The sequence below is a fragment of the Globicephala melas genome, chromosome 4 (genome assembly GCF_963455315.2).
Source record: "Globicephala melas chromosome 4, mGloMel1.2, whole genome shotgun sequence".
Classification (NCBI taxonomy): Eukaryota; Metazoa; Chordata; class Mammalia; order Artiodactyla; family Delphinidae; genus Globicephala; species Globicephala melas.
The window spans coordinates 70143036-70160675 of NC_083317.1; the positions used below are offsets into that span (position 1 = coordinate 70143036).

The following is a 17640-nucleotide window of genomic DNA, read 5'->3' on the forward strand; positions in this document are numbered from 1 at the left end:
TCAGTCATTCATTACGATTTAATACTGTAAAGCACTCCCAGACATTCTTTAAAGGGGGTAAAAATGACCCTTGCTTAGCACAGGCAAAGAAGGAGAATTAAAATGTGGACTCTTGGCACTCACCTGCAACAGGTAACAATCAGTGCGATGCCCAGGATGAGTAGAAGCCCACCTCCCGCTGCTGCGATCACCACAGTGATGAGCTGATAGGCTAAACAGGTTTAAAAAGGAAAAAAGTGGATTGGTAAGAGGGTAATGAATGAATAAAGGAATACCAAAAAATGGTCCCCTTCCCCGCCCCACGGCTACCCCATGCCTCAGCTGGTGACCACTTTTCATTTTCTGGGCCCCCTGCAAAGGCTGCTTGGGACTAGCTCTGCATTTTCTCAGTTGAAGGGGAGCAGATCGTACCATCCCCAAATATGCCTCTTTGGTCTATTTATTTTGAGCTGATATTTTTGAGAAACTGCAGACACAGGAGAAACTCTGAAAACTGAGTATTAATTACCCATTTGTAAGGGAAATTTACATTAGAAAGAGGCTTGTACCAGGAAGAGAGCTAATACCACAGATAACTTTTTCACCTGAGAGACTTATCTGCTTGGCACACAACCTTTGTGTCCCAAACATTTCCTCTTCTCACTTTCCTGTAAAGTGCATTTTCCCCTTTGAAGCCCTAGACCCCTGGCCCTTTCCTCAGCTCAGGAGGGCGTATGAGCCTCAATCATCTGGCTGCCTTTTGAGTCTCGTATCTTTGTGCGGCTCCCGTGTGTATGTGCATAATTAAAATTGTTTTTTCTCCTGTTACTCTGGCTTTTGATGGGAGTGGGGAGGGTGTGTCAGCCAAGAATCTAGAACGGTAGAGGGAAAATGATTATCCCTCCTCTATACTATGTTGAGCAGAGTTTCTCTTTCTCAGCCACTCCTAGAATGGGGGCTCCCAAATTCTACCTGCAGACCCGCCCGATGACATTGTTACCAATCCACGCTCAGAAGAGAAAAATAAAAGAGATGCATACATTTTTCAAAAACTAAACTCTTTTGGGTTGTTTTTTCCCTAGTTGTAACACCTTCTAAAATTTGGTCCTTCCGACTTTTTTTCTCACTTAACACAGATGCATTTTATCTTGTGTAAATTATGCCTCCAGTAAAGCTGCTTTTTAAAAAGTAATTGGAAAAAAAGAGTATTTTCTTGGCTACTTCCCACCCTTGGTGGTTAATTGTTTTTTAAAATTTTTGAATTGATGTAAAATTTTTTAAATTTGGTTTTAGGTTCTTACTTGATAAAATAAAAAGAAGGCAACCCTAGGTTAGATTCCACAATTTTATAAGAAATATTACCCAGAGTCTGGGAATCACTGCATAAACCATGCTAGAAACTGGGTAGTCTCAACACATGCACATTGAATTTAATTACCAGAAATTAGCAGTCATATAAGCAAGCACAGATCATATATAATAAACAATATTAAAATTTTAATTAATTGGGTTTATACCTATGTATTTCTGAAAAACATATTTTCAATAAAATCTATTAAATATTCAGATTGTTTTTTGCTGTGGAAATACGATTATAATTGTGCTCTCAGGTTGTAAGGTCCAGGATGAAAAAAAAAGAGCCGATGACCAGGTTTTCTATAGTAAATTAGGATGGAACCATACTCTCTAGGTAGTCAGGTAAAGTCAAAGGATAACGCAGAGAGCTGATGATGAGCAGACTGTGAGAGAAGAGCAAATACAAGTCATGCAACCATTTACCTGTTCTTTCTTGAAATAAATAGCACAGAAACCTGATCACTATGAAAAACCATCCATATTAAGATATCCAGGAAACAAAGCCACACCAGGGAAGGAGTTAATTCTCTCCCTCACCTCCTGACACATCTACTCAAGCTTCATTTTTTAAAAAGCGAGGACAAAAGACAAATCTCTTGAATTTGTCGACTTCCCTTTATCTCCACCAACACTACCCTGAGCCGCCATCGACTGCTGACCAGACAACTGTCGTCACCTCCTAACACGCTCCTGTGCCCAGTCTTGCTCACTCACTCCAAAAACCAAATCTGACCATGCCATTTCCCTGCTTCAAAAAACCTACAGAAGCTCCCATTGTTCCTAACCAGAAACCAAAGTCTAGTTCTTGCTTATCCCTCCACACCAAGTTCATGTTTTCTCACTTCCGGCAAAACAAGTGAGCAGTCATTTTAGAAGTGACCCTTGCAAGTTGCTGCAGCCGTGGCAGGTTCCCCTTTGAAACAAGCACCTGTGTTGTGTCTAAAAAGAGACAAAGGCAGTGTAGACCAGTGCTTTCCAAACTATTTGTGGTCAAGGACCAGTTCTTCTTGGCCTGTGCTTTTGGATATTATTTTTAAATGAAGAAAATAAAATCTCATTTGTTCCTCTTGTCTTTCCCCCCAGGCACCAGCTATCATGAATTTCCTTCTCTCCTTTTTTTAAGGCATCTACTGCAGACCAATACTTCCGTAAAATACAACAAAGCTATTTATTTTACAAAGGATCCCACGCTTGGGTGTCACAGCCCTGTCAGCGTAAAACGACTCTAAGTGCTTACTCTCCGTTTCTTTATCATCTTGTCGCCACCCTGTCCCAGTTCATAGTTCCCACACTTTGAGGGGTGCCGTGTTAGGAGGTGGTTTGATATGATTTCAGGTCCCGTTGTTTGTGACAAGAATGAAATTGTTTTTAAGAATGAATTTATTGGGGAATTCCCTGGTGGTCCAGTCGTTAGAACTTGGCACTTTCACTGCCGGGGCCAGGGTTCAATCCCTGGTTGGGGAACTAAGATCCCGCAAGCCACTGGGCACGGCCAAAAAAAAAAAAGTGAATGAAGTTATTGTTTTGATATAAAAGTGAAAATGTATTTCAGGATGTCAGCATCCACATCTGTGGCTGCCGACAGCACTTACTAGTGCTGCTGGGGGCTTAATAAGAACCTATGAAGAAGCAGCATGAACGAGGGGACATTTAGACTCTAAATGCTCAGAGTTTGTGGGGACTCTTGTGAGTGTTCGGTCTGGACAAGGCTATCCTTTGCTGATCTAAATAGCTCTCCGAAGACCTTGGGGCACCAGCTCCTCCCATGGTAAAGGGGACTCTTCTACCAGTAGTGGTGGAAGCCGGGCAGCGCAGTGGCCTCACAAAGATCATCTTGCCTGTCAACACGAGTGTCTTGATTCCCTAGCAACATGGTCTGGAAACAAGGATTGTGGTTTTTGCACTGACAGTTGGAAATCTGCTGAACCGTTTCTCCTGAGAACCAACTTGTTGAAAGGTACACCTCAATTAAGTTTGGACTTTATTCCTTTCATCTCCCCTTTCCTGGAACAACAGTGTGATAAATATGTGATTAGCTTGGACTGTTATTTCTTTATTGACTTATTAAGAGACATCCTTGGGCTTCCCTGGTGGCGCAGTGGTTGAGAGTCCGCCTGCCGATGCAGGGGACAAGGGTTCGTGCCCCGGTCCGGGAAGATCCCACATGCCGCGGAGAGGCTGGGCCCGTGAGCCATGGCCGCTGAGCCTGCGCATCCGGAGCCTGTGCTCCACAGCGGGAGAGGCCACAGCAGTGAGAGGCCCGCGTACCGCAAAAAAAAAAAAAAAAAAAAGAGACATCCTGTGTGCTACTGCCTTGTGAAATTATAATTCCCACAGTCAACCTGTGTTAAATAAAATGTTGGCAAAGACCACCTCTTGGTTTCTGAGCATAATTTGCCCCCTTGAAACAAAACACACTGATATAGACAAGTGCTTCTCAAACTTTTCCTGCACATCTGACTCACCCAGAGGACTTCTTAAAACTCAGATGCCTGCTCCCCACCCCAAGAGATTTGATTCAGCAGGTCTGGGCTAGGCCAAGAAGTTGTATCTCCAGTAAGCTTCTGAGGGATGGAGGCACTGCCAACTGGAAGGCCACACCTTGGGTGGCACTGGCTTAAATTATGTAGGAGAGGAAAGAATGCTGGACTGAAATCCGAAGACCTCTGTGCACATAAGCACAGAGAAAGCGCCTGGGAGGGAACTCACAAAAACGTTCACAGACTTCAGCACTGCCTCGGGTAATAATGGACTGGTACTTTCTTCTTCATGTTTTTCTCTATTTCCCAAATTTTATTCCTGTGTTTATATAAACACACAGATACACACAACCTCCTCTAAATCTAGAAATTGTATGTGTATATATGTACCTATATAATTTACTTTATACACATACATTTCTTAAAGAGTTGTTTGTTGTTCTTTCGCAGCCATGTCACTGGAAACTTGTAATAAGCTTGTGGACAATACAACCCACAGATCTTTTTTCTCATACCTGTGGTCAAGTCAGCTCATGAACTACAACTGATCTTTCACACTTGAGGACTGACTTTAGATTTACTGTGAGGCCACCTGATGATGTACAGTGCATGGGACTGTAAATCAACCCCTACCGTAACGTTCACTAGTCCCGTAGGTTCCCTGAATGTTTGTTTATTAAGGTGAGAACGAAGGCCATGTGTGCTGTCTTAGGTTCGTCTGTCCTATCCTTCCTACTTTGAAGAGATCCTGCAGAATGATGAACCTGGAATTCTTCACTTACTTTGTCTTGGACATTTGCTGACATTTCACAGTCTTTCCCAAGCAATGGCTCTATCTTTACGTTATTCTTCTTGTGGTTTGATCATAGGTTGGTGTTGCTGTCAACGCTGTTGCCATTTTTCATTAAACCAACCCATTCTGGGCCTTCGTCTTTCCCGGAGGCTATATTTGTCCTTGTTTATATGCTTATTTGGATGGAATCTACAGGACTGTCTGCTTAGTCAACCCCCTTGTGGGAAATGTCCACCCCCCTCCACATGCAGGGTACAGTGGGGTGGTCATGCTTATACATGTAACACCATCCCCAGCCATAGGGGTTTGGTCTGGGAGTAAGCACAAGGTTCAAACTGGATCAATTAGTTCCTTCCCAGGAATCTCATTCTGGAGAGAGACAGAACCTTCTATTTCAAAATGACTAAGCCAGCGACGCACACTCGAAGCTCTTTGGTGAGCCTGTTTTCCATCGTGAGGCAGAAAGCCTGTGCACGGACCCACAGCACGAGCAGAGACAGGGATGAAGACGGATCCACGTTAACGTGTGCTCTGAAAAGAAGGCGCCAACCTCCTGCTGCTGTGACTCTCCACAACTCCCTGATTCTTGCCATTCCTGATGCTGGAATTCCATGACTTACCCCAGAAGCCTTCCAATAAACCATCTTTTTTGTTCAAGCCGGCTAGGTTTATTTACTCCAGAATAACCTTAGTCAGCTGTGATACTGATTTATAAGAAATACGTATCTGTTCCCGGTCCTAGTTCCAAGCACAGCTCCTAAAACCCTGGGAATTTCCTAAGCCTGGAGAGCAAAGGTGTCTTTTGCTATGTTAATGAGGTGACTTTTGGAAAGCCCTTAGGAAACTCCTGGATGGAGGTTGGTTGCCAGGGAAACCAAGCTTGTGATTAGCTGGTTAGAACTGTCGGTCCCACCCCCCTAACCTCCTGGGAGGGGAGAGGGGCTGGAGACAGACTTCAGTCACCAACCGCCAATGATTTAGTCAACCGTGCCTGTGTCATGAAGCTGCCATGAAAAGCCAGAAGGACGGGGTTCAGAGAGCTCCAGGTTGGTGAATGCCGGGAGATGAGGGGAAGGTGCCGCGGTGGGAGAGGGCATGGACATTCCGGGCCCTTCCCCCAACCTGGCCCTGAGTATCTCTTCCATCCGGATGTTCCTGAGTTCTATCCTTTCATAATAAACTGGTAATCTACTAAAATGTTTCCCGAGTTCTGCGAGCCAGTACAGCAAATTAATGGAATGCAGGGAGGTGGGGTCACTGGAACCTCCATCTACAGCCGGTTGGTCAGGAGCACAGGTGACAACCTGGACGTGGGATTGGTGTCCGCTGGGAGACTGGGGTGGGGAGGTCTTGTGGACCGAGCCCTTAAGCTGTGGGATCTACCTGGAGATAGTGTCAGAATTGAGATAACTGGCTTAGTGATGTGGAAAAAGACACATCGGAATTGGTGTCAGAATCGTACCAACCCGTAGGCCATCCTTTAAAACCCTTGAACTCATTACAGACCTTTCTAGGTGGCCACATTCGTTTTATTTTAAAATTCATTTAGTTCTCTCCCTTTCCCCCTCACTGTGCTCATTAGTGATGTTGGTTAGAATTCTGCCTTTTAAATCTTTCCACTCCTCTTGCATCATCTTTCCTTTAGCACCCTGTTCACAGCATTCTTTTTTTTTTTTCCTCTGTACCTCTTGAAATTTGCCTTTCGCACATCTACAGGCTGTAGTGTGGCCATAACACGCAAGAGTAGGTACAGGGTAGCATTCCCCTCTCCCAAGGTTGCTTCCTTTCAGTTCCGACACAAAGTGAGTTGTTTGCTTTTAGCTGCAGGAGACTTCCAGCTGACTTCTGGATAATTAATGATCTCTGCGTCCTCCTAAGCAGTTTGTTACGAGTGACTCTTGCCAGCACGTAGCATTTCCACTGGTTTGAGTTCTAAGCCCAACGTAACAACAAGGTGAAGACCATTAAAGGACACTTTCTACACCTGCCACCAGACTGTGGGGTGGGAAGGCATGGCAGGAGGATCTTTAAGGTGAATGTCTGGTTTCACCAGAAGAGGATGAAGAGGCCCAGGCACGGGGAAACAGACCCCACATCCCCGCTGGCTGTGTGAGTCTCCACTGGAGAGACGCAGGACATCCGAATGGAAAGGATGACCTACAGAAGGACGTGGTGCGGATAAGAAGGAGGCATGGATAAAAATGTCTGCAGCCAGAAAAAGGTAATCTAGGAAAATTATGTGTGTTCTATCATCACAAAGTGACAATAACCACAAACAGAAGAACGGCTTAGAGGATGGGACTGTAAAGAAAGGTTTAAAACTGATGGTAAGAGGGGAGTGGTTAAGTAAATTATGATATATCCAGAGAGTAGAATTCCACAGAACTATCAAAAGTGGCCTTATAGGGCTTCCCTGGTGGCACAGTGGTTGAGAGTCCGCCTGCCGATGCAGGGGACACGGGTTCCTGCCCCGGTCCGGGAAGATCCCACATGCCGCGGAGCGGCTGGGCCCGTGAGCCATGGCCGCTGAGCCTGCGCGTCCGGAGCCTGTGCTCCGCAACGGGAGAGGCCACAACAGTGAGAGGCCTGCGTACCGCCAAAAAAAAAAAAAAAAAGTGGCTTTATAAAATTATGTAAATGAAAACACTGCACAGTTGACTAGGTTTAAAGGCAGGTTACAAAACAGTTTATTCTGTGAGACCCAATTTCTGTTAAAGAGACACACACATACATACCTCTGGTATACTGCTCCCTAAACTTTGATATGTATACAAATCCGCATATTAACCAAATCTAGGGGTCTGGTTAAAATTCAGATTCTGATTCAGTAGGTCTGGAGTGGAGAGGCCTGAAACGCTGCATCTCTAACAAGGTCCTAGGTGCGGTGGCTCCTGCTGGTCCCACTGACCAGCATTAGTAGCAAGGATATACACCAGGGTATTAAGAGTGATGTGTTTCATGGGTGATAAGGCTTTATTTTAGTTTTCTTCTTCCCTTGTATCTATTTTCTAATTAATTTGGGTTAAAGAAGGAAAATTAATGGGCATGTGTTGTTTTTACGTCATGAAAAGACAAAATTCACTTACTTTAAAAAGAGAAAAAAGGTGAAGCAAACCACAAGGTCATGAGAGATATAATAAAACTGTGAGGAGGAGCCTCTATAAAATTCAAGCGAAGGAGGAAACACGCACACCTAAAAAAGGCTGGAGGGGCAAGGGGCAGTGAGGGACATTGCGACAACAAGTCTGTAAGAATTCTGGGGCCATCGGACGAGTGGTATCAGAGGACAGGATTGTTGGAATCTGCGGCATAAAGAGGCATATTTTACATGGAAAGAAAATTAAAACAAGCAGTGATAAGACAGGTGCAGCCCTGCACTGCCTGGTGTGGGCAGCCTTGCCAGGTGCACAGAGGGGTCCAGCTGGGCCCGCACCGCCTCAGGGACTCGGGGACTTGAGAGGAGAGCTTGTCCTGCCGGCTCCAGTTTGAAGGATATTCTCTATGAGGAGCGACGGGTGAAATCTGGGCACCACTAGAAAGCTAAAAGGCAGGTCAGAGGTTATGCCTGCAGCCAGACTCTATTAGAGCTGGGTGACTCCCAGGAACGTAGGCGTGAGGGAATCGCGGGGCCACGTGCGTGGCTGGACAGGGCTGGGCTCCCCGTCTCACGGGGCTTGGGCAGCAGAGTGTGTGTCCCCAGAAGCCTGCAGAGAGCAGTGTTTCTTTTCTATGAAAGATCCAGCCTGAGCCAGACCTCCAAGGCGGCCCTTACTGTCTTTGGTGGTGACAGCGGAAGGGACAGGGGTGGGTGGTGAGAGCTCTGCTATTGGGCACAAAACACTGAGTGACAAGCCACAGAATGCACACGGTGTTATCACCATAGGCGGGGATGAAATTCAGGTGCTCCGGTTTCCTTAACCCACACCAGGGCTGATCTGAGACCGCAGAGAAAAGGGCCGTTGGAAGGTGCTATTTATCAGTGACTATTAACTGCTTTGCAACACTGACATTAAGACTGATATCAAAGTCATAAAGTGGTATTCACACCCTCAGAGTTAACCAGAGTCACCCACAAAAGGTGGCCGGGAGCTAGCCCTCCAGGATGGAGTCTGCCCTCTGCTGGACATCATCGTGATGACTCGGATAAAAGGGAGCAAAAAGAAGTCTCAGGAACAGAGAGAAATTCTGCTACTTCCAGGACCCCGACCCCCATAACGCGGAGACACAGGAACGCACAGAACAGTCAGTGGATGTAGTGGTATATCCTCTCCACATATACAGTAGTTAGTGATCTCTGAAAAGCAAATCACTCACTGCCTCTTAGAACAACGCCCTGCAGCTCACTCCCCTTTCCTTCAACCCTTTCTAGGGCTTTTCCCTGTATCCATTTTCACTCTTCCATTTCCTGAGAAATATGAAGCATTTTCTAGTAAAACCTATTTAGGGAGCTGTTTGACTACAAGCAGGTGAGAAGTACTGGCTCATCCTATGAGAGGCCTGTCAGGGCCAAGGGGCCCCGGGAGGACTGGCAGGTGGGCTCTCTCACCCCCTGCTCCCTACCCCGAGATGGTCACATCTCCACGCGCGTCACCTTGTCTCACTCACGCTCTTATAAAACCAGGTACATCTGTGATATTGTGCCATAATAAGAAATATCTAGGGCTTCCGTGGTGGCGCAGTGGTTAAGAATCCGCTTACCAATGCAGGGGACGCGGGTTCGAGCCCTGGTCCGAGAAGATCCCACATGCTGCGGAGCAACTAAGCCCGTGCACCACAACTACTGAGCCTGCGCTCTAGAGCCTGTGAGCCACAACTACTGAGCCCACATGCCACAACTACTGAAGCCCGCTCCTAGAGCCTGTGCTCCGCAACAAGAGAAGCCACCGCGATGAGAAGCCCACGCACCGCAACGAAGAGTAGCCCCCACTCGCCGCAACTAGAGAAAGCCCGCACACAGCAACAAAGACCCAACGCAGCCAAATAAATAAATTAATTTAAATAAATAAATAAAATCAATAATTAAAAAAAAAGAAATATCTATCTAGTCTTCACCCCCCGCCCCATTTCTGGCATAAGAGCTTTTAAAACACTTGGAATTTCTGACTGATGGGGTGAGAGGAGCACCTCTTGTTAAATAAAGTCATGTCTACTTGTGGTCTAGTAAACTTAGAATATGGACTGTTGGCAGATTCTATGGAATGAGGGACAAAGCTGTCCTAAAATACTGAGTGTTACTATTCCTGCTACATCCTATATCCCAGAATTTCTTTCAATAATTTGAGGGTGACTGTAATTTCTCAGGTCTCAGTATAAGAAAATGTCAGTGAAAGTGATCTGGAATGAATCCCAACTGCTTCTCTCAAAGAAGTGAATTAACTGTGAAACTTGACATGTGCACAGTCACCGCCACTCAACCCTCTTGTACCCGGGAGCATGGACGTCAGCTAGCAGCAGGGGACCCCCCAGTCTGCGTCCAGCCCTGACCCCCGCCCCGACGATACTGGTCTAAACGGCCCCACGTTCTCCTCTGTCCTCTGTCCTCCTCACGGCAGCCCGACTTGATTTTCTTGATCAAACTGCTTTCCTGCTCTAAGACTCTTGCTAGTGCCACAGTGGCTACTGATTAAAAAGTAAACTCTCAGACTCCATCGAAAGTCCCAACAGTTTGGTCCCCACATACTCTGCCAACCTAATCCCCCATTCTCCGCCTTCCTCTCTTTCTGTCCTCAGCCACACCCACTTACACACTGTCCCTGAAAACCACAGGCCCAAGCTGCCCCAAGACCTTTGTTTAGGCTGTTCCCTCTCCCTGGATTCCTTCTCCCTCCATACCTGCCAGTCAAAGTCTTCCCAAACCTCCAATTCCATCCCCTCCAAGAAACTACCCAGGAGGCTCTTCTATTCTCCTTGGGTGTGGTCCCTCCCTCTCTGCCTCAAACCTCACGCCTAATGTACTGATTAACACCCCACAATCAGGCTATTTAGGAAAGCGTTTATCTCCCCTACAAACCTCCAGGCCCTGGAGAGCGCTCTGTTTTCCTCCCAGCACAGGAGCTGGGAAGACAGCAGATGTGAACTGAGGACAAGAGGAGGGGACAGACACCCTGCATGCCAACAGCCGTGCCAGCCCTGCCCACGCAGAACTCGGGACTTCTGCATACTTACGGTTTCCACAGTTGAGACCACCAAGGCCGAACGGGCAACTGCAAGTCAACAAAGAAAAAGAATAAGAATTAGTTTCAAATATCAAAATAACTGAGGCAATTTACCTAAGTAACTTCTAAATAAGGTTTGGAACAAATTCATCAGAATAAATGAACACGGAGCCTACCTCATGCAGGTTTCATTTTCAAGCCTATATCCATCTTCACAGGCTGAAAGAGAAAAGGAAAATCCAGGAACGTGTCTATTGACTTCCCTTGGTCCCAACTGACAGTTAATAAAACCAGCCACCCTAAAGGCCACAACAATATTCTAGATCCAGCAGGCTACAAACAGCTTTAGAATTCCCTAAAACCTGGCCTAAATACTGTTGCCAGTTCAACCAATTCTACCAAAAAAAATTCTTAACCTCTTAGTGATTCTCAGTTTCCCAGCTATAAAAAAGAGGATAATGATAATATCTGTTTTATAGTTTCTTGGAGGAGATTAAGTAAACTAAGGCGTGCAAATGACTTAGCGCAGCACCTAGCGCATAGTAACCACTAACTGTTCGTAGCTGTAATTATTATCCAACATATGCAATTATTTTTGGAAGTTCTCCGTGGCCCCTGTGTAACATCCTTCCGGAAACACAAAGACAAGTGCTTCACCTTCTTTAACGTAAGTCAAACCTTTAACCAGCTGTTGGCTCCATCAACCCCCTTCCATGAGGAAGTGAGAGCTGTGACACCTTCAGAGCCATGGCCCTGGTGGGTGCCTCAGTTTCCATAAGAGAACGCTCACCCCGTGGTCTGTGTAGTGGATTCTAGACATACCTAGATGAGCCCTAATCGGCACATCACCCAAGACCATAGCTTTGAACCCTCTGGCAGTACAGCTCGTGGACCACGGCTTCACTGAAGGCCTGTGGGCCAGCCATTCCCCTGGATCAGCAGTTCCTGCATGGATCTGATCACGGAACATTTTCAGCATTACAATAAGCTGACAGAACACCATGAGCTGTAATGCATGCTTGGATGAAAGCAGACAATAAAAAATCTCCTCTCGGACAAATTCACTGCTGCAAGGAATGATAGGAATTTGATTCGTGATTAACGTATGCCACGCGCTGCATACAAGAATCACAGGTAAGAAAAGGTACAAAGCGTCGAGCAGCGATCTCTGGACAGACAGCACACACGCGGATGGTGAGATGTGAGTGCCAGCAGCACACCGGGCTCAGAGGCTGCACGCCCTGCAGGCTGGGATGGGAGATCTCTCACAGACCTCCTGCCTCCTCCTTTAAGGATCAGTGCATAATAATGTTAACTACGTAGATGTGCTGAACTTTTTTCTTCCTTCTCTTTTTTAGTGTTAGACACTAAATCTTTCTAGTATCTATTTTGTGGTCATAGACGATCGATACATCACTAGAGTTTTGTGGAATGGTTTGGAAAATACTGTTCTGAATAATCTAAATTCTCTCACAGCGGATCATGAGAGCTGTGAGCCTGCACTGCACTGTTTGGCCCCCTGGAATCCCTTTTCCTGAGCTATGCTCTCTTTATTAAGGGCAATCTATTACTAGCAGCAGCCCCAGGCAAGCCCCTGGGGTATTTATCACAGGCTGTCATGGACCACGTTGCCAATACCACTCAGTAACCTGGTGATGTGGATGCTCCAGAGAAACTTCTCTTGGGCCCTGGGGCCTAGAAAAACGGGGATGGGCCTAAAGAACTGGACTTTATATGACGGTCGCCACTTCTTTCAAAATCACGTTTCTCTCTGCCTCAGTGTCCAGGAAGCTCAGAACCTGAGTGAGCGGCCTATCTTTAGGAAACATGCGGGAACTTAAGGTATATCTTTCTGCATATTCATTTTCCTTCTAACCTCAACAAAGTAGTCATTTTATGTCTCCTTCAACCTGATTTACCTTTCAAATTAAATCTCATCTTGTTACAATGAATTTTCATTAGGCACTTCAAAGCTTTTTTGCAACAAGGTAGAGCATAATCGTATCCCACTTCAGGGAAGAGGAATGAGGCCCCTCTCCCAAATCTTTGATACCTTTGAGTTCTCTGAGCTGGCCTTACTCAGCTGGGGCCTTCTCTAAGGAGCAAGCTGAGACCTCCTGTCTCCCCGGCGTGGAGAGCACCATGCCCTGGCCGTCCTTGTGCTATGGCCGGGTGGTGGGAGCAGGGGAAGCCGCCCCTGGATGACCCATGGCTCTGTCTGCAGGGCGGCTACACAGAGACTGCTGGCATCCCAGTGACTCTTCCCCGCCCGTCTCAGCACCGAGGCAGGCTGATGTCACACTAGTCTGTTCTATTCTGAACACTTCTTCCTGGAAATATTTTTACAGCAAATCTACCCACCCAACCCTCATCTGCTGGGTGGGAGCTTTCCACCCTGTGGCTGTCATCCAGCCAGATGTCAGGTCCATCTGTTGTCCTGTCTATGAGCTGACGGGCTGGGCTGTTTTCACTTCGCTTCAGAAGTGGCCTGGCTCCCTGGTGTAATGATATGTCCTTATTTCAGATGGGCTCATTCAGTCATTCATCAAAGACCGAGTGCTACCGTGGGCCTGGCGCTGCTCTAGGGGCTCTTGGAGGGAAACCTTGTCATAAGGCACTCCAGCGCGCCTTAGGATCCAGCTCCGCATCTCCACGCTCTAGAGGGACCCTGACCCGCAGAACACTGAAGACGAAATGAACGTGGCAACAGCCAGCATCGACACCCCAAGTGGGCTTCCCCTCTTGATATGGAACACAAGCAAATTTGAACCTTCTGGACTTTTAAATAAAAGGCCAGAAGTACATGGTGGAGCCTTCAGGGCTCTTTTGTTCCCTTGCAGGAAGCCAGATCAAGACCTGCCAATCCTGTCCTATCATATATGCTGCCCTACCCTCCAACTGTTCATTCAACAGACATTTATGGAACCCCATAATGTGCAAGCATATTCTAGAGACGGGCACCCAAGGGATCTGCAGCCTCGTCAGAGACAGAGACCTGCAAACAGGTGGCTGGAATTCATCAGGATATCTGCACGATGGACGGAAGCTAAGACATCTACAGGAAGGACACCTACTTTAATTTTACATGATGCTTTGAAAGTCTGGTGAAGACATTTCATGGGAGACACTGAGAAGGTGTGTGTGTGCGTACAATAAAGAACAATATGCAGTTGCTAATGTACAACTGTTAAGTGCAGAGATTTAGAAAACACACACCCACGTGCCTTTAGCCTCGATTTACACCAGGGACCGACCCCGGATCTGAGGTGTCCGAGAGGGTACTTCTTTTAACTTCCCCCGTGCCCCAGCACCAACGGCCAGAAGATGTCACTGTAACCCCTCAGAACCCAGCTGACCGGGCTGTGGTCCAAGGAGCTCCGGGATCCATTCATGGAGCTCTGATGGCCATGGGTGAAAATCTAACCAACAGGATACTGCAGAAACCAGGCTGCATGGGGCCTCGGCCACAAGCCCAAAAGCTAACCACGGTTTTCTTATGCCGATTCTCCGGTCATTACTTGATAGACATAAGGTTTCCGGTGCCTGTGTCACTGCATCTGGTAAATCCTTGACAGCTCTGCTATTGCTAATGCTAGTCTGTAAGCGACACAATTATAGAACTACTGACTTGGAAAGAGAGGGAAATGACTCATGCCAGTCAGAAGCAAAGGTGGCAGGGCCGCTCCCGAGGCCACCTGAAATTGCAGAGGCACTGCGTACAGAAACGACTGCCCCACGTAGCCACACGGCCGCCAGCACACAGGGACGTCAGCGCACTTCACGTGTGAAGGACGTTACCTTCACACATGAAGTGGGCTCAGTGCCCCAGTTTCTAAGACGGGCCAGGAGCACTTTGCATGAAACCAGATAAGAGGGAACTAAGAAGCGTCACCTCTGTATCAAAGCGGCAGACTGACAGGGCACTGAGAAGCGCTGTGAGCTTCAGAATCAGGCCTGTTGCCCCACAGAGTTGGGCCCCCTCTTCAAACCCCACCCCAGGGCCTGTGTGCAGAGCTGAGGAGGTGCACTTTCAAAGCACCTAAGTCAGAGGGTCTGAAGCGCAGGATGAGAGCACTGCCCTGAAATGTATTTTTATCCTCTCCTCCAATGGGAAGTCCTGACAGAAATAAGTGGCATGTCACCTTTCCCCAGGACGCCATTTTTACTCAGATTCCAGTACATCTGTCACCAGCAGGCACTGACTGAGCAGGAAAACTGGGCCATACACGTTCTCATGCGATGCGAGGCCTAAGGCTACGTGATGCCTTTATGTTGCTAGTTTTCCTGTGATCACGAATTGCAGCAGGGTTTCGTAAGGCAGGGTACCCAGTGCTCTGGACTTGAATTCATTTTATTTTAAAGCAGTATTCTTGCACTGCACGCACTGACCAGCCTTCGTCTCAAACTGGCTGAAGTTAATCCTCACCTAAGAGATTAGCAGAATTAGGTTTCTGCCTTGAAACCCTTAAAACCAGAACTCATTGGTTCAACAACAACCTGGGTAAAATACAAGAGCAAAGGCTGATGGCTTACAAAGTACCTCCATAACCACTGCCCTCTTTAATTCTTAGAATATCCAATGAAGTATCACTGCACCCATTTCACAGAAGAGGAAACTCAAGCTCAGCGAAGCAAAGTGACTTGCCCGAGATGATACAGGACGGGCAGGCAGAGTGGGACTCTGACTCAGGTCTCCCGGGCTGCCAGCTACCACTAAAAGGTACAGCCCTGCTTCCGTGCTGGTATTTTCATTTTAAAAGATTAGCAGACAATAGAATAAAGCTTTGGGAATTAAAACAGTAATTTTTCTAATTTCCTCTAATTAGAAGGAAAAAAAAAAAAAAAGGCCTGGCCACCCCAGGCATTCCATTCTCTTTTCTTTTCCTTTGAATCTGGTTGGCCAGACCAGTGTGCACCAGTCAGAGATAATGCTATTATTCCAGGGAGATAACGTATTCAACTCTGCTGGGAGCCAAATAACTAGAACCGGTTACCCCCAGATTAGAACAGTCACCCCTAGAGCAGAGACACTGCCCCAGGCAGAGAAAAGCACCTCCCCTACCCCCTGGGCCACAGAACTCCAGACCGGCTGGTACCTCGGCAGGAGTGGTCCATCTTGTTGAACTGGAAGTAGCCAGACTTGCACTGGCACAGCGCGACCCCGTCCAGATCGGTGCAGATGGAGGTCTCTTTGTCACATTCTGGAGTCTTCCGCTTGCACAAGCTGCCCGCTAGAATGGAAAAACAAGACAGTGAAACAGAACAAAACCTCCTCCACGTCGAACATTAAGATGCGTGAACTTCCTGCTTCAAGAGGCTCAGAGAACAGTTTCCAAAAGAGCCTGCGTGGCGCGCCGCTCCTCTCAGAGGGCACTTCTGCACTGCCTTCTGCTGCTCCTCCCCCGAGTCGGCCCCCGGGTCTGTTAGTGAAAGTTCACGGGGCAGAAAGCAAACCCAGAAGAAACGGGGTGCCGTCGCCAGCTCCAGCGTCCCCTGCAAACACAACCCTCGACGGGTGGGATCCTCTGCACCTTCACGCTCTAGGGCTGCAGGGGAGAATCGGCACAAGCCTGGAAAGTGTGACCCGCTCTCTTAGGAAGGAGGCCTGTCCCGGCTGAGGTGTGTCCCAGCTCTGTGTCTGTCTGGCCTAAAGGGACGCAGCGCCTGCTGTGGCGGGTAGCCTGCTGCCTAGCAGACTGACTCTGAGGAGAGGTGTGGAAGGTAAGCCGGGCTGTATGTGTTCTGTCACTGTCCGCCTGCCCACGATACGGATGCCCGCCTGGGGCTTGATGGGCCCTGGGTCGTCAGCTCCTGGCCATGTGGGCCAGGCTCATTTCAGGGACGACAAAGAACTCTTTCATTATTATCCGAAAGCATTCATTGCTGGGCATGTGGCCGTGAGGCTGTACACAGTGAACCCTCTCTCGGGCTGTATACAGCAGGCCCTCTCTGAGTTTGCATACAGTGGGCTTTCTTTGACGTTATGTACAGCAGACCCTCTCTGAAGTTGTAAAGAGTGAACCCTCTCTCAGGGTGTATAGAGCACGCCCTCTCTGAGGCTGTATACAGTGGACACGACGAGGGTGCTTTTTACCATCTAAGGTAGGTCTAACAAAAAAACATATGTAATTGGGGTATACAGACAACAGAACAAAAATATGAAATCACTTGGATAGTGGACGGTAACTTATTTACACTATGTACAGGGTGAGACTGACCTACGCCGCTGTTTTTGGCGGGCGTGAGCAAGTTCAGCGTGAGGAGACAGCCGAGGAAGGGCCACGTGTACACTGGGCAGTGAGGTGTGGGCTCCCTTCTCCCACCTTAAGGAAAACACCAACAGATTCAGAAACCAGCTGCCAGCTCTTAACACAGCACAGCTATACCCCCACTCCACCCCAGGCAGGTTCTGGCGACAGGGACCCCGGCATCTGCCTCCTTGTCTGAGTCTCGAGAGCTCGGGGCCAGTGGGTGCCTTGGTCACAGGAGGTTAGTTTAGGACACAGCTTCAGCTCTCAGAGCTGAATTTCCTGCCTTTATCAGTGGAAGCTGGCATGCTAAATCAGAACCTATTGGTGTGTGTGATACAATTTCCTTTGTTTATTGTGAAAGGTCTGTATTTAAGGGAGAAAAATGAAAAATGGAAAATCTCACCAGGCAAACACGGTGAAGTTGGCACAGAGGGGCACTAAACGGCCACAATCTCTCATCTAAAGCCTTAATATAAAGAAATATCTCCAGCACAGAAGGCCGTCCAGGCTGGTACTAGTTGGTGCAGCAGCCAGCCTGAGTTGCCTGGCCTGATTAGATATTTTCTGGAAGCCAATGTCACGTTTTCCCTCCACCCTGCCCACGAATCCTGCCTGTTGGCAAATAC

The 17640-nt window shown here is 47.6% G+C and overlaps 1 protein-coding gene across 4 annotated transcripts in view; it reads right to left on the reverse strand.

Annotated features, from left to right (window-relative positions):
* The window catches only part of HEG1 (heart development protein with EGF like domains 1), a 144185-nt gene that overhangs the window by 52391 nt on the left and 74154 nt on the right, over window positions 1-17640 (reverse strand). For all 4 annotated transcript variants that reach the window (XR_009563721.1, XM_060298186.1, XM_060298187.1 and 1 more), the window contains 4 exons: window positions 15860-15994; window positions 10940-10982; window positions 10774-10811; window positions 124-211 (listed from right to left, as the gene is read on the reverse strand). Coding sequence is in view for 3 of the 4 variants with exons in the window: in XM_060298186.1 (XP_060154169.1) it covers window positions 124-211; window positions 10774-10811; window positions 10940-10982; window positions 15860-15994 (304 nt within the window). In the remaining variant the exon portion in view is untranslated. The remainder of the gene's footprint in view (window positions 1-123; window positions 212-10773; window positions 10812-10939; window positions 10983-15859; window positions 15995-17640) is intronic.